Here is a 16,346-nt window from a genome sequence, read left to right on the forward strand (position 1 = left end):
TAAATTGTAAAAGTTGTCGACAATTTCAATATCATTACCATTGTATAGCCATTTTTCGTTTACTTTTAAACCACCCCTCTTTCGAAATATCATTATTTTTGTTTTTGCAGTATTCACATTAAAACCCAATGAATAGGAATAAAAGTATAAGTAATCTAAAATGTTTGAACTTCAGCACGTGACTTTCCTAAAATAGCCACGTCATTAGCAAATCATAGTGATATCAACGCAATATCATCAAGATTCAAAGCAGAGTTAATGTTATCTTGAAGAAAAAGTTCAAGGTCTTCAACAAATAAAGAAAACAATATCGGCGACATTACCTCCTATTGCCTCAGTCAAACCGCATAACTAAAATAATCTGAATAAGAGGAACATCATTTTACACGTGATTTAACATTCGCATACATATCCTTAACTACTAGTATTCTAAGCGACTTGCCTTGAATACCAGACTTAAACATTTGTCAACCATAATGCATTGCGGAAAATACTATCAAAAAATTTTAACATATCGACGTATATAACATACAAACGTTTATTTTCATTTAAATAGTTTTGGACAATGGACATCAGTATAAAAATAGCATCAACAGTTGAATAACCTTTCCTAAATTCGAACTGCGCACCCGTTACAAAATACCGTATAACACATCACATCAATGGGCAGACAAGATATCGCTGCATTCAAGAAAAATATTAATTAAAGATACAATCGCCTCCCGATGATTTATGTCGTTTTAAATGTTTTATTAAATACTTAACTTCTCCAACAGATATACCCACGTCAAGTTCAGGAAATGCAGATTTTAAAGATAAAATCATTATTTAAACAGAAGCTTCAGTATTACACAAATCAGACATTTAACCACTATAAGGTTTTCGAAAAACGTTGTAATTTCTTCTAAAGATATCTTTTTAAATACGCTATTTTTTTTATTTGAAAAATCGCCAAAAGTCCCTTAGTTTGAGTTTTCTTAAATTTTCCATCTCCAACATTTTTTGCCTATAATAACAGGTTTTCTTCTCGCGGATTAAGTACATAAGCGTTCTCTGTTTATATCAGTTTTACTCGAGTTAAAAATACGTAAAGCGTCGTGGTACACATTTCGTGCGGTATCGCACTCGCTATCAAACCAGTATGCATTCTTTAAACAATTATTAACATTGAAACTAGGGTTAGTATTATAAACACGTGTTTTATAAAATAACGGGTCCGCATCACTAGGAATGGTTAAGGTAAATCTATTAAAAACATCATTAATTGACGTTCTACTTGATTAATCTACATGTTGTACAATAGTATTGAATACAGGTTACATAGAAATAATCCCTTAAGAAAGTCTACCTCGTTACGCATCGTCCTATTTGTACTTGACATCAGTGTATGACTTAAACTCAGATGAGACATTATAAGATACTAAGGAAACATGTAAAGGGACGTGATCGCTAAATTCATTAAAATCATGAACGGTAAAATCCGATGTACTAGGAAAGCTGTATTCGTATGCAAACAAATAATCAATAACAGACGTACCGTTATTTTAATAAAATAAACCAGCTAGTCTTGACTTCACTTTTAAATAACAAACTCATGTTTGCAATACCAGACGAGACGTTTATTGACGGGACACTGTGCAGCCGAATTCAACATTGAATACATAAATGGCTAGCTTATGACTACAAAATGTGAACCGACCGGCCAGGAAAAACCAGAGACGGTTACCGCTGGAAACCTGTTTGCCAATTGTCGGACCACAATAGGAATGTAGAGAGCCCCATTCATGTGTCTGGTATCATATCAAAATCAAAACATATAAAAACACAACAAAAACTAAAATATTCTTAGCCTGATAATGAACCCTTCACCATATAATCGTATGTTTGAGATCCTCGTGCAAGACTGACCAATCATTGTATTACTGTAAAACAGTCACGTCTCGCGTAAGACAAATATTTCACGCTATATTATCGAAACGCGTGAAATAAAAAGTCTTTACTACATTTCAGTTTCACCTTAAAATAACAACAAACTCATGTTTGCAATACCAGACGAGACGTTTAGAAACCGAAAAGAGCGGGCTGGTGGGAACAAATTAACGTATTTAAAATCACAATACTATACGAGAATGAAAATACCTATATTTATAACGTCAGAGCCTTAGACACACTCAGTCTCCTCTCCAATGAGCACAGACATGTCTATCCTTACTGTTTTCGCTCTCCCGTTTTTTCAACAACGATCATTAACCACCCCCAGCGCGAAATGAATGCAAGCCAATATTCGCATTACCTACTAGTCTGGATTACCTGCCCCTGACACTTTGTACTAGTACGACGGGAACCAGAATACTCTGAATCTAGCCGTTATAGGTTACAGTATACTAAATACTTTTGGTGTTCAATGCTATACCCTCTAAAAAAGGAACGTCATTTATTTGAAGACACAATTCTCTGTGTGGGCATGACCCTTTTTTTAAAAATATTCATGTGTGCATGTGTTGTATTCTACAAATTCATTGTTTTGCTTTTAGGTTGGAGACTACACGAGACTTTGACAGATAGCGGGAAACCATCATCAACTGTATAGAAGCCGGTAAAAACATGGTCTTAAAACAGTGACCGTTGATTCTTTCTTACATACTGGATGACCTATCTTTTTATTGTTTAAATCAATTTGGCTTGGAATGCTCTTTAAGAAAAGGTATGGTTATGAGGGTGTCTACGCGTAAAACTTTGACTTCATTTTTTGGTAAAGTTATTGCATTGAATGTGTTAAGGAATTTTTTAGTATATTATGACCTTATACACTCGCGACTTCGGTTATTGCTCAACGGTTTGTCTTTCTGAATCAGTGTTAAATTGCCTTTTGAATTATTAATAGGTCTAAACAAGAAATTATTGTCACTCGTCAATAATCCAGCAATTTATAAATATCTATTTAAAATAAAATACGGACAAGCCGCTGTTTCACCCTTAGCGATATCGATTTTTTCGCCGTTATGATATTGGTCGTACTTTTTCTTATGGTAATTGTGAAATATTCGTTAAAAAATTGAATATCATCACATCTCAAATAAACTAGCTCGTTAAATCGTGAAAATCCATTTAATGCTAAAGAGATCTTGCATAAATCCCTCAATACAAGCAAATCTGTATTGTATGAATATTTTTCGCAAAGCTCTTTCAACGATTCTAAAAAAATCAGTTCCTTGCGAGAAAAAGGTTTTGATAATGTTCTTTTTGCACATTCCATCAAATTCATTACAAATGCGTTAGCCGTGGGATCAGGAAGATTTCTGAGAGAATGAGCCCACTTATGCCATATAAAGAAGTACGTATACCAGAACTCGATACTTGCTTGTCAATAAGATCAGTCAAATACAACGCCACATGGATAGAGGAAGCTGGAACCGCTGAGCCGCCCTTAGAAGATAAAAAAGATTTCCACTTAATAAAATAACTAAACTACTTTATGTTTGTATTGTCACTTCTTGAAAACACAAGTTGTCCAGACATCTTTTCCGCCAAATCTCCAAACTCACTAACGCTAATCCTGCTGTCCTGAATCTCCGTCTCAATAACCGTCTTGGGATTTAAACCTGCAGAAATAAATGAAACGTCACTCAACAAATCGTAATGCAATAAATCCAAAATTTAACGGTTTCCCATCGAATACGCCGTTCCTTCCTCTACCTCTTTTGTAATACGAGCCGCTGAAAATAAAGAAAAATCATGCACAAAGCATGCTTTATCATTCCCTCCAGGAAAGCACAACGGCCAAAAAGGAGCCGACTTCCAAATAGGCAGCAACACATTTGCATTACACTTGTCGTGTTTTATCTTTAAAATACAATCACAGGCCAATCGAGGCCGGGGAACAATCCAGTTGTTGTCGCCTTTCCACATCGCGCTAAATGTGTCTACAGCGGAAGGAACAGGGCTCCAATTTCTAGAATTAAATTTGGCGCATTTAGTATTGTAATTACATGCAAAACGATCACGTGTTTGTGGACCCCAAGTTGTTTCTAAATTTTCGAAAATATAATTTTCCACTGACCAATCGTCACTATCAGTGGACCTACTCAAAAAAGCGGCTGGATCGTTGCTTTTTCGTGGAACGCAATTTGGTGAAAATATTATACAATTACTTCTACAGACATCATCAACGTGTACTGTAATATCTTGCAGATATGGCTTTCTACTGCATGTTTTTAAAATACTTGTTACATTCCTGTTATCGGAATTTAATTTTACTACAGATCCTTTTACTTGTTCCAATGAACTATTAAGCACTCTGCACACAGAGCCCTGTTTCAGACTCGGACCAACAACCCACGACATCGCTGTTGTTGTGATTCTCTACATAACCTCCAAATCCAGCTTCACTGGCGTCACAATAGACGACGGTTTGCTCATTTTCGCAAAACCCATCAAATTCCTCTAATTTCCCACAATTAAGCGAATGTATGTTAAATATCTAAAATAATATCTCATCAATAGCCTTGCTTGTCACCAAGACAGGAGCGTCCCAACTCGCTCTGGACAGTACGCACTGATAAAGAAACCTTTACTTTAGTTTTAAATTAAACCAAGAACATTTGGTTGGTAAAGCCCTTAAAGCAGTTAATACATTATTGATAAAATGGCATTACTTCGATATTAAAACAAACATATTTTGTCAGTTGTTTGACCACTTTGTGGTTCCATATTAAATTAGTCCGCAGAAGTATGTGGTTTTACTTAGTCAGATGACATTGAACGCATACATTTAAAATTTTGCAAACGATTGGTTCAGATACAAAAAATACGTGTAATGTTGCTGTTTATGGAGAATTTGGTAGATATCTAATGTATGTAAACAGGTTTTTAAAAATGTTCAAATATTGGTTTAAAATTCAAACCAGTATAAATATTATTTTGCATTTTTTTTTTACAAACCAAGCTTTAAAAGATTGTAATAAATGTTTTACAAATTGGGTCACACATGTCAAAAACATGTTAAAATATTATTGATTTGGTTATGTTTTTAAAAATCCAAATGATGTGCAAATAAATAGTTTTGTTTGAGAATTCAAACGTAGACTTGTTTACATTTTAGACAAGAGTGGTGTGGTAAATAGCAGTGTATTAGACATGTATAAAAAATTTTAAACCTCTTTGGAATGTGAAAAATATTAAGAATTACTTCCCAGATGTCTGCGTTTATTTTTTGTAAGAATAAGAGTCTCTGCGCACCCGTTAAGAATTCAAACTGGAAGATATACCAAGAGCAACATTCCACGAAATGAACGTTATTGTTTATGTTGTAATGACACTGATTTTAAAGACGACTATCAGTTCATATGTTTATGCCGATGTTACAGTGATTTAAGAAAATAAAAATAAGCGGTTTTATTAACCCATTTGTGTATAAATTCCACAAATTATTAGTTTCTTGTGATAGATTAGTAATTTCCAATGTATGCAAATATATCAAAGAAGCTTTAGTTATAAGAAATACTATCCTAAATAATACTGCTTTATATAGATTTTACCACCACCTCGATAGAACTTATGTGTTCTTAACATATATAATGTTCATTTGTATTGACTCTATGTTATATACTGTTATGTTATTATTCGCATTCACGTGACATAATATAATGTGTACATTTTAGAATGAAGACGGTGTACTATTGTATAAGTCTGAATAAACTGTGTCTGTACGTCTGTCTGTCTGTCTGTCTGTAAACGAACTCGTCTTTAAGATGACGTTAAATTTCAAACATATGTGTCAATTAATAACAATTTTGAAAATGAATAGACATCAAATATAGTGTGATCTTATCTGTACAATATACATGATAAAGACAATAACTCTTAACTAACTGTTAATTAAGCTCGATTGGTCATTGTCGGCTCGGGTACTTTTTAATTATACCCCGTGTACTCTTAAGTATACGTAAATGTACCCCGGGTACGAAAAATATACTGGAACGTACCCGGGAATTCTACGCAAAATTGGTCGTTGCCGGCTTTTTTCTCTTCAAATTAATTCTTAAATATATAAGTAAACATTCTGTCAAATAGCCTCTATATTATTGAACCTCTTGCTAAAAAAGGGACTTGTGAAAAAAAAATCAAAGACAATTTTTTTTTCGTATTCCGTAGCGCGTTTTATGACATCGGATTTTTGGCGGTAATAAAACTCGCGTACAGTATCAATTTGCCGGGTATGTGTTAGTATATAACCCGTACCCGGGATACATTTAAGTATACTTAAAAGCACCTGGGGAGGCTGGGGTACATTTAAGTAGTACCCGAGCCGACAATGACCAATCGAGCGTTAAAGTGTTATTTGCACATGTGATTAATAATGTGACATTTATTCTAATAATTTTTCTGCGAATATGTCTGTAATTTTTTTAATCAAAAACTTCTTTTAGAGCTGAAGAAAACACATAATTGCATCCGAAATACCACAACTTTAAAAAATAGCACTCATATAAATATGAATACCATAATCCTTTCTATGATCTTGCCGCGTGGAGGTCGATAAAGAGGCCTGTCAAATATCATCTTACCGCGTAGAAACACAGAACGAAGTCTTTCATGTACGCTTTTGATGCGTATTATAAACATGCGGGTGAATCAGAGACCTGATGTGAAGTCTTTTCATGGTGATCTTTCCGCGAAAAGACAGGTGAATGGGCCATTCGAAAATGATAACAGCACTTAGATACTTATGAACTTCCTGCGTGAGAGACCCATTACAGTGACGCACAGACCCAAATGAAACTTTTCAGGTATACGGTAACCATAAAGAGTACATGTCTATGATCTTGCCGCGATGCGACAGATGAAAACACATTCCCAAAGTAAGTAATATCAAATGACAGTATACTTTTTGTAATATGATGTGCTCCATGACGTTTTTCTACAAGTCTGTTTAATTTGTATTGTGTTTTCAACTGTTCTTTAAAATACTGTACGGAATATGATACGTTTGTTGTGCAAAATAAGTAATAGAAAAGACTGTTAACTTTCGAAATTCTGGAGTTACTTATCGCGATCCGGTAAATATCACAATCAATGACCCAGGTCGCAGTGAGGACGCCATAGACGCCGGAGAAACGTAGTAAGGACGCAAGAGGACGCAGTGAAGACGCCGAAAATTGCTCAGGACGCGAGCCCACGGCGACCACTTTGAACATGTTCAAAGTAGTCGCCGAAGTCCGGCGTTTTTACGGCGTTCTGTTAAGGACGCAATAGTCGTAGTAAGGACGTGGTAGGGTCGCCTTAAGGTCGCCATGGACGTCGTGTGGTCGCCGCTCAAACCCACAGAAAATGATTATTGACTGCAAGGCGACCATACGGCGACCTTATTGCGACTTTAGTAGGTCCTTTGTACGTCTATTGCGTCCTCAGAACGACTATGGCGTCCTTACTGCGACACCCTTGCGTCCTTACGGCGTCTATTGCGACCCTACTGCGGCTATGGCGTTCTTACTGCGACCCCAGTGCGTCTTTAGGGAAGTACTAAAGATGCCGTGAGGACGCGCAGAACGCCATAAACCAGGACGCTAGTGTGACGGGAAGGCGAAAAACAGCAGTTTTACCGAAAAAGTCATTGCATGGCGTCCTTACTACGACAATCAGAAATATCCAGAAACGCAGTCTTAGGACGCCAGTCCGGTGTGACGGGGCTATAACCGATCTTTGATTCAATCAGTAACCTGTACAAACATTTGTTTGTAAAGGTCTTTAATTTGATTCAATAAAGTGAAAGACATGAACGAAGCGGGATACCAACTAGCATCACTCTTTCGGGCTAGTAAAAATGTTTAGTAGTATTTAGCCTTATGGTTCGACTTTAATTTTACCTCTTTGGAACACAGGGGTCTGGTTATTTTAAAAGAAATTGTAATAGTACGTGTATTCACTCATGAATGACATGATAACATTAATCTACACATTGAGAAATAGTTTTATAATAATATTAATTGAAATAAGAGATAAATTGCAGTAATAAGTAAAAAAAATGTAAGAGACGGTTTCAAACATTATTACAAAATTAAAAGTACATTATACGTTCCTAGTCCCTGTGATTAATGTTAATGTGACGTCATGTGTATTCTTACGTTATTTTTCCATTTATATGACTAAAAAATGAAAAGGCAATACATTAAACGTATTTTAGCTTGGTATTAAAAGAATTTTCCAGAAACGGACTTTGGTTTATTGAATGCAACTGAATATAGAGCTGCATAAATTGAATTGCATGGACTACTTTTTGGCCTATGCATTTCCTGTTTGAGTAATGGCTGCTTAGAGGGTGGTTCTACGCATTGAACTGTCAAAACAGAAAATTGATCAAATCAGTGGTATATTGTGACATATTTCGCATAATTTTCTTGTTGGATTTGTCATTGAATAGGTAGCTAAAGTTTGTATATGTAAACACATAAAAATACTCGCTTTTCTGTTCAAAGCCAACGATCGATTTGTAAAAATGGCCGATTTCATAATAAACATCAAATGTCATTAGAATGGTTGTTGTTCTTATTTTGATCGTTGTGCCATTATTAATCATTCGTGTATCATATGTTAATTTTATATGTACGGAAATTGATTAGTAAAACCTATAATTTTTAACATGTAAAATTGTAACATTCTAGATTCAAAATGAGTCATGAATCATGACATGATTTAGACCTTAGTATGTTTTTGATATTTTATGGGACTACAGTCTTTGCTTATTTATGTTAAGTAAACCTGATTTTTTTTATTTTAATGCATCTCATGAATTGGATCAAATAAACTTTCTTGGTTATAGCCGGTGCATATATTGAGCAAAATTCACATCAGCTCGTTAGTTGCATTATTCATATCTCAGCTTTATAATTCAAAGGGTTGCTGAGAGTTGCAATGCGTTGTCTATTTTGCAAAGTTAAAAAATTGCATAACCTTTATATATTCTTTATGCAAGGGCTAAGGAAAACTGCAACTGCAACAACTTATCAACATTTACCTGTCTAAACAACAAACCTATGCAAATTGTACCATTAAAGCACGAAATATCTGCTTTTATTTCTTTCTTTTTTTGTTCTCTCTATCCACCATCATGACATTTTTTCGTAATGTTGCCATCATGAAGTGTCACTTTCGGTTAGGTTGAGTTAAACCAATCTTATGCACGTTGCTATTTGTGATGTAGCCCACGTCGGAAACGATTTTCGAATATTTAAATAGGGTGTTGAAACATTGTGGTATTTTTAAGGGTGCATGCGAAGGATAGTGTACGTTGCCATTCAGGTAAAATAAGTTTGTTTTTGAAGTGAACTCATCGCTTTCTTTAATTGGTCACGAACGACTTCTGTTTAATGATGCGCACTGATCAGCTGCGCAGAATTTTAACTGCGGTTGTGTTTATAAAGGGGTGCACATGGACTCACAGAGCTGTCACAGCAAAAATTATCAAAGGCTTGGGGAGTCCGTTTTTAAAGACTAGTCATTTCATAAACAATATCTAGGTAGTAATAAACATAAACTTGATTTTTAAAGATGTGTTTACTTCAACAAGGTTGCCAGGCTGCAAAAAAACCTCTTGTGTTTTCAATTTTCCAATCAGAACGCTAGGCTTTAACTTCTTATTATGCTGGTGAAGGAAGTACAAGACATGCTAAGAGCAGAATGGTAAAATACATGTTACGCATCACATAGATTGTATGCCCAGTCCTTCCCAAAATTATAATTTATTGCCGGCCATGAGGTCCTATAATCATGCAGCCATTTCCGGCCCAGACTGATTATTTTAGGCCCAAAAAGTAAAAAATGACGACGAAAGACAGAGATGACGTTTTTAACCATTATTTAAATTTATCAGATTAACATACAAATCACGCATTTAATCATTCAGAATTGCCAAGATTTCTTTATCATTTGTCTCTTCATCCTGGATATCTGAATCCTCTACTGAAGACACATCCTCTGACTAATCTTCTTTCGTTGGATACCCATCAGGCATAGCCTTGGGTGGGCGCTAATAATTAAGTCGACGAAGACCATCTCCCTGTATCATGAGCATACAATACTTAATCTTTTTGCTAAGCTGTTGTAGACTAGCATACCTTATAATATTATACTAGTCTTAAAGTCAATCCCAATACTTTTGAGTGAATTATTTGGATGACTTTTTTAATTATGGTAGAAAACTTTGTTGGTCCTGTATGTAGGTGTGAGTTTGTTACGTAAAAGCCTCATTAAATATTTAATTTTACATAAAACCAATGAATCTTAACAGCCATTTGTCTACAGTTGCTGAATGGTCATACGCTGTAACATCTGCAGTGCTGAGTTTGATCATCATGGGAGTTTGGTTTGGCTCCTTCACTAAATTTTAATTGAAATGTTTTAAGATATTAAAAAATAAAATGAAAACAAAATCACCAGTTATATATCTGGATACTCTGTTTTCCTTCGAACTCCTGTGTAGATATTGTCAGATCACTTCGAACTCCTGTGTAGGTGTTGACAGTTCGTGGGAAGTTCACAATGACCTGTGTTAATGCTCTGCTTGCTAACGAATTAATCGGATATAACGGAAACCAAAAGTCTATGGTATCGATTCTCTCCCTTTGCGAATTTACTCATATAGTGATGACGTAGTGTGTAATTTGCATTGACGACGCAGCAAAAATCTTCGGATACCATATATGTACATACGTCATTCAAGAAATGCAACCAATGAAAAAATGTTTTACATGATTGGAGTATTCATAAATAACTCGGTAAATTCCCACTTTTGCCTTGAACCTTTTTCTGGAAATAGCTTATGGAATTCCAAATTTCACCATAATTATATTACCGGACACGAGGTCCGGCAATATTAGAATCATTTCCGGATTTTCCAAATTATTATCGAAAAATCCGAGGACCGACGGTATTTCGGAAAGACTGTATGCCTTTTGAAAATAATAACAGGGAATAATATACATGTATGAACAGAAAAATATTTCATATGGATAATACATTTTATGGTTTTCAGTGAGAGAGAGTGAATGGCAAGTTTATTGTGATATGCTAATATATTCATACAATTATGGTTTCACAAGTTATTTTTCTTATCATCAGGTAAATAAGTGTTCAACAGTAGTTTAATATAAGAGTGACAACATATACTTGTTTTGTCAATTGTGTTCAAGGTTTACTATGTATGTTTTACATCTTGATTTGAATATCAAATGCAGGAACAATGTGATTTTGTAGGCATAAAACATGGTTGCAAACTTCCTTGACTCTGCATCTGAATTTGAAAGTTCTAATCATTCAATTCATGTGATATTAGGAAATGTTGACATTGTGATGCATCCTGAGCATTTCAGAACTGAAAATCATAAACCCAAGTTTTCTCTAACCCGTTACCACTTAGATATGTATTTTGACCCATTTGTAGTCCCTTAGAAAGTTCAATTTAATAATTAATAATAAGGGACTACAAATGCGTCAAAATGAAGCATTTACATTTTTAATCTAGTTAGAAAGGTCTTTAATTAAATTACTCCCAGGCAGTTCTTTTTTATGCTTTATGATGTGTGTTCCAACATGTTACACTTCTCATCTTCAGTGCATTTTGAGCAAGGAATCGGAGCCACTACAAACGATGGCACAACGAGCAGCAGGAGCCCAACGGCCCAATGGAGCGGCGCAAGGCAAGATATGTCAGTTTAAACTGGTTCTTCTCGGAGAGTCTGCTGTGGGCAAGTCCAGTCTGGTCCTCCGGTTTGTGAAGGGACAGTTCCACGAATACCAAGAAAGCACCATTGGTGGTAGGTTGATGGGACATTCACCATACTAATGGATGGTCATTTGCTCATAGTCCATAAGAACTACAACTTAAGCAAAGCACGAAACGCAACCATTTAAACGTGATACCCTTATACCGTACACGATTTCAACATGAAACTTCATGGGTGTAAAGATATCAATGAGGGGAATTGCAATTCATAAAAACAATAACCCTACACTTAATAATTTTGTTTAGGATTATTCTGTTTAACAAGGGTTTTGCACCCATCCATACACACAATTTATTTGATGTATGAATTTATTGAAATACATTTTTAGCAATTGGGAATGTTGTTTCTGTTAATGCTTAAAATCAGTCCACGGCTTTGCGTTTGGCTTTTTGTCATACATAATATAAAAATAGGTTACAATCACTAGCTTTGGCATTTAGCTCATAATTTCTAATGTCTCATTGATAATGATACCCTGAATATTACTCCTTTAACCCATTTATGCCTAGCGTCTAGAAAAAAGGCCCTGGCAAACAGCGTAGACTCAGATGAGACGCCGCATGACGTGGCGTCTCATCAGGGTCTGCACTGTTTGCTTAAAGAAATTTCTGTAAGATATATTCTAAATATAGAAATGTATACCCGTATACTAGACATCCCTTATTTTGGAAATAAATTGATCCAATTTAGAAGGAGGGGAGAGTCCACTAGGCATAAATAGGTTAATTAAATATTTTATTTCAATTATCCTGCAATAGCGTGAAAGCTTTTCTCATGGGAATGATACATGTATAAATCAAAAATAGAAACAGCGTTTCAAAACATGTAGGAAAAAAGTGCCTGACAATCCAACAAGAAAACAAGGAAAGTTGTGGGAGCTGTCTATTTACTCTATTACAGCTCTTGTAGTTTCAGGACAGTGCAAAAATGGTTGCTTTTGAAATTACTCTAAAAGATAAATGGTATACTCTGGCCCTGTGTTCACAAAACTTTTTTTGCAATGGAAAATTGATTTTGCTTGTCATTGAAAATAGATTTCCATTGTAGTTGATAGGCAATTTCCCGCCGCAAAAATGAAAAAAGAAGTCAGTTAAAATTGATTTTCGATTGCAAAATCGTTTTGTGAACACGAGGCCTGGACTATCAAACTTTAGAAATGTGACTTCAAAAACACTAATGCAAGCTCTGATCATTAAAGGTCAAATTTTGTGACAAGCGCCCTGCTAGTATATATTTATTTATAAATTATGGGCCTCACTCTATAAAAGGGGGTTCAATGCATGGGCATAAAGCAGGGTTTTTTTGGCCCGATTTTATAGCCGAAATTCGGCTATGTTCCCAATCCCAAAAAGTATCCTTTTTTCCCAAAATGTGGCAAAAAATTCCCAATTTCAAAAAAAAAAAAAAATTTTCTAGAAATAAGTGTCTAATGCGTATTTTATCTCAATTTTAATTCAATAACATCTAACAAGGTATTATATGATTTTGTTCTTTTAATTTGAATGATTATAAAGAGTTATGTAAACTTTAGTATTTCCCTAATCAGTGGACTTTTGTGTGGAAAAAAGGCTTATGATATTTTCCAAATTTCATGAAAATGCCGATAAAATTCCCAATTCCAAAGCCATGGGCTATCTTCCCAAAAAGTGGAAAAAAAACCACCTGTAAAGTGTCCTCAAAAATTAGCCTGTGCAGTCCGCTCAGGCTAATCAGGAACGACACTTTCCGCCTAAACTGGATTTTTGCTTATCAGATACTTTCTTAAGCGAAAAATATCATAAAAGGGGAAAGTGTCGTCCCGAATTAGCCTGTGCGGACTGCACTTTATGCACATGCATTAAACCCCTTTTTTTTACAGAGCATGGACCATATATAAACACAGTGATTTTTTAACTATATATTTCAGCTGCATTCTTAACACAGACTGTCTGTCTAGATGACACAACAGTAAAGTTTGAGATTTGGGACACAGCAGGTAAGTGTTGTTTGTAGCATATATCATAAGTCATATTGTCACTCGTAATATGGGCCTTATTCTTGTAAAATTGTAAAGTGTGTTCCCAGATTAGTCTGTGCAGTTTGCATAGGCTTATCAGGGTCAACACTTTCCACTTTTTAGCTCACCTGAGCACAACGTGTGCATGGTGAGTTTTTGTGATCGCCTTTTGTCCGTCGTGTGTCGTGCGTCGTCCGTCATCAACATTTTGCCTTGTGAACACTGTAGAGGCCACATTTATTGTCTGATCTTCATGAAACTTAGTCAAAACGTTTGTCCCATTAATACCTTGACTGAGTTCGAAACTGGGTCATGCTGGGTCAAAAACTAGGTCACTAGGTCAAAAAAAGAAAAACCTTGTGAACACTGTAGAAGTCACATTTGATGTCCAATCTTTATGTAACTTTGTCAAAATGTTTGTCTAAATGATATGTTGGTTGAGTTCAAAAATAGTTCCGGTCCGTTGAAAAACATGGGCGCCAGGGGGCGGGGCAGTATTCGTTATATGGCTAAAGAGAAACCTTGTGAGCACTCTAGAAGTCACAATTTTTGCCCAATCATCATGAAACTTGGTCAAAACATTGGTTTCATTAATATCTCGGACGAGTTCAAAAATGGTCTAGATCAGTGAAAAACATGGTCGCCAGTGGGCGGGGCAGTTTTCCTTAAATGGCTATAGTAAAATCTTGTAAACACTCTAGAGGCCACATTTATTGTTTAATCTTCATGAAATTTGGTCAGAAGATTGGTCTGTATGATATCTTGGATGAGTTTGAAAATGGTTAGGTTTGCTTGAAAAACATGGCTGCCAAGGGGCGGGGCATTGTTCCTTATATGGCTTTATATGGCTATATTAAAACCTTGTTAACACTGTAGATGCTACATATATTGTCCAATCTTCATGAAATTTGGTCAGAAGATTGGTCTCAATGATATCTTGGATGAGTTGGAAAATAGTTATGTTTGCTTGAAAAACATGGCTGCCAAGGGGCGGGGCATTTTTTCTTATATGGCTTTAGTAAAATCTTATTAACATTCTAGAGGCCACATTTATTGTCCGATCTTCATGAAACTTGGTCAGAAGGTTCATCCCAATAATATCTTGGAAGAGTTCAAATGATGCTGGTTGGTTGAAAAACATGGCCGCCAGGGGGCAGGGCATTTTTCCTTATATGGCTATACTAAAACCTTGTTAACACTCTAGAGGCCACATTTATTTTCCGATCTTCATGAAACTTGGTCAGAAGATTTGTCCTAATGATATCTTGGATCAGTTCGAAAATGGTATTGGTTGCTTATAAAACATGGCCACCAGGGGGGGGGGCATTTTTCTTAATATGGCTATATACATGTATCAAGCTTTAATTAAACCTTGTTAACACTCTAGAGGCCACATTTATTGTCTGATCATCATGAAACTTATTTTCCGATCTTCATGAAACTTGGTCAGATGATTTGTCCCAATGATATCTTGGATGAGTTAAAAAATGGTTCCGGTTGGTGGAAAAACATGGCCGCCAAGGTGGCGTGGCATTTTTCCTTATACAGCTATTGTTAACACTCTAGAAGTCATATTTATTGTATTATCATCATGAAACTTTTTCAGAAGATTTGTCCCAATGATATTTTGGACAAGTTCGAAAATGGTTCCAGTTGCTTGAAAAACATGGCTACCAGTGGGCGGGGCATTTTTCCTTATATGGAAACTTTGTCAGTATATTTGTTAAAATGATATCTTGAATGTGTATGAAAATGGTTCTGGTCTGTTGAAAAACGTGTCTGCCAGGGTGTTCACTAGTCATGAAAGTTGGTAAGAACATTTTGTTCTAATGATATCTTGGGCTGCACAGAACAGATCAGTTCCTTTGAATCTCAGGTGAGCGACTTTGGGCCTTTCAGGCCCTCTTGTTATGGTTTTTTTCCCATACTGGAATTCTCTTCCTAGCATAAATCCAGTGTCATACTTAATATGCTTGTATGGATTGTAGACTTCACGCACACGCATTAAGCCAAAAGTGGGTCAGAGTGAAATGTTTTTGTTCCTTAATATAACAAGTGCCTTACTGCATTTTTATTATATCTGATATCAGGGAGAATATAGTTGCAGCCTTTTCCATCAGTCCAAATTGCACTTTGTAGTTCTAAAATGCTTGAGTTTGTTTGTTTTTTTAAGCTCACATGAGCACAACATGTTGAGCCTTTGTGATCGCCTTTTGTCCATTGTGTGTCCTCTGTTGCCAACATTTATCTTATTAACACTAGAGGTCACATTAATTAAAATCTTCGTGAAACATGGTCAGAACATGTGTCCAAAGGATATCTTGTTGGCGTTTGAAATTTGTTCCGGTTGTGTGAAAATTTTGGTTACCGGGGGGTTAAGCGGAGAAGTTTTCCTTATATGGCTTTTGTAAAACATTGTTTACAGTAACACTTTGTAGAAGCCTTATTTATTGTTCAATCTTCATGAAACGTGTGTTTTGCTGATATCTTGATGAGTGCGAATATGGTTTCAGTCTGAGGAAAAACATGTTTGTCAAAGGGCAGGGCATTTTTCCATATATGGCTATTGT

At 35.6% G+C, this 16,346-nt stretch overlaps 1 protein-coding gene across 9 annotated transcripts in view; it reads left to right on the top strand.

Moving 5' to 3' along the window:
* The first annotated feature begins 8,200 nt into the window (after nucleotides 1–8,200).
* The window catches only part of LOC127847879 (ras-related protein Rab-5B-like), a 124,417-nt gene continuing 116,271 nt past the window's right edge, over nucleotides 8,201–16,346 (top strand). For 8 of the 9 annotated variants that reach the window (XR_008034226.1, XR_008034228.1, XR_008034227.1 and 5 more), the window contains exons 1-3: nucleotides 8,268–8,419; nucleotides 11,609–11,810; nucleotides 13,687–13,755. Coding sequence is in view for 2 of the 9 variants with exons in the window: in XM_052380099.1 (XP_052236059.1) it covers nucleotides 11,645–11,810; nucleotides 13,687–13,755 (235 nt within the window). In the remaining 7 variants the exon portion in view is untranslated. Of the gene's footprint in view, nucleotides 8,420–11,608; nucleotides 11,811–13,686; nucleotides 13,756–16,346 lie in introns of all 9 variants that reach the window. The other variant, XM_052380100.1, reaches the window with a different exon arrangement.

This window comes from Dreissena polymorpha, chromosome 10 (genome assembly GCF_020536995.1).
Source record: "Dreissena polymorpha isolate Duluth1 chromosome 10, UMN_Dpol_1.0, whole genome shotgun sequence".
Lineage (NCBI taxonomy): Eukaryota > Metazoa > Mollusca > Bivalvia > Myida > Dreissenidae > Dreissena > Dreissena polymorpha.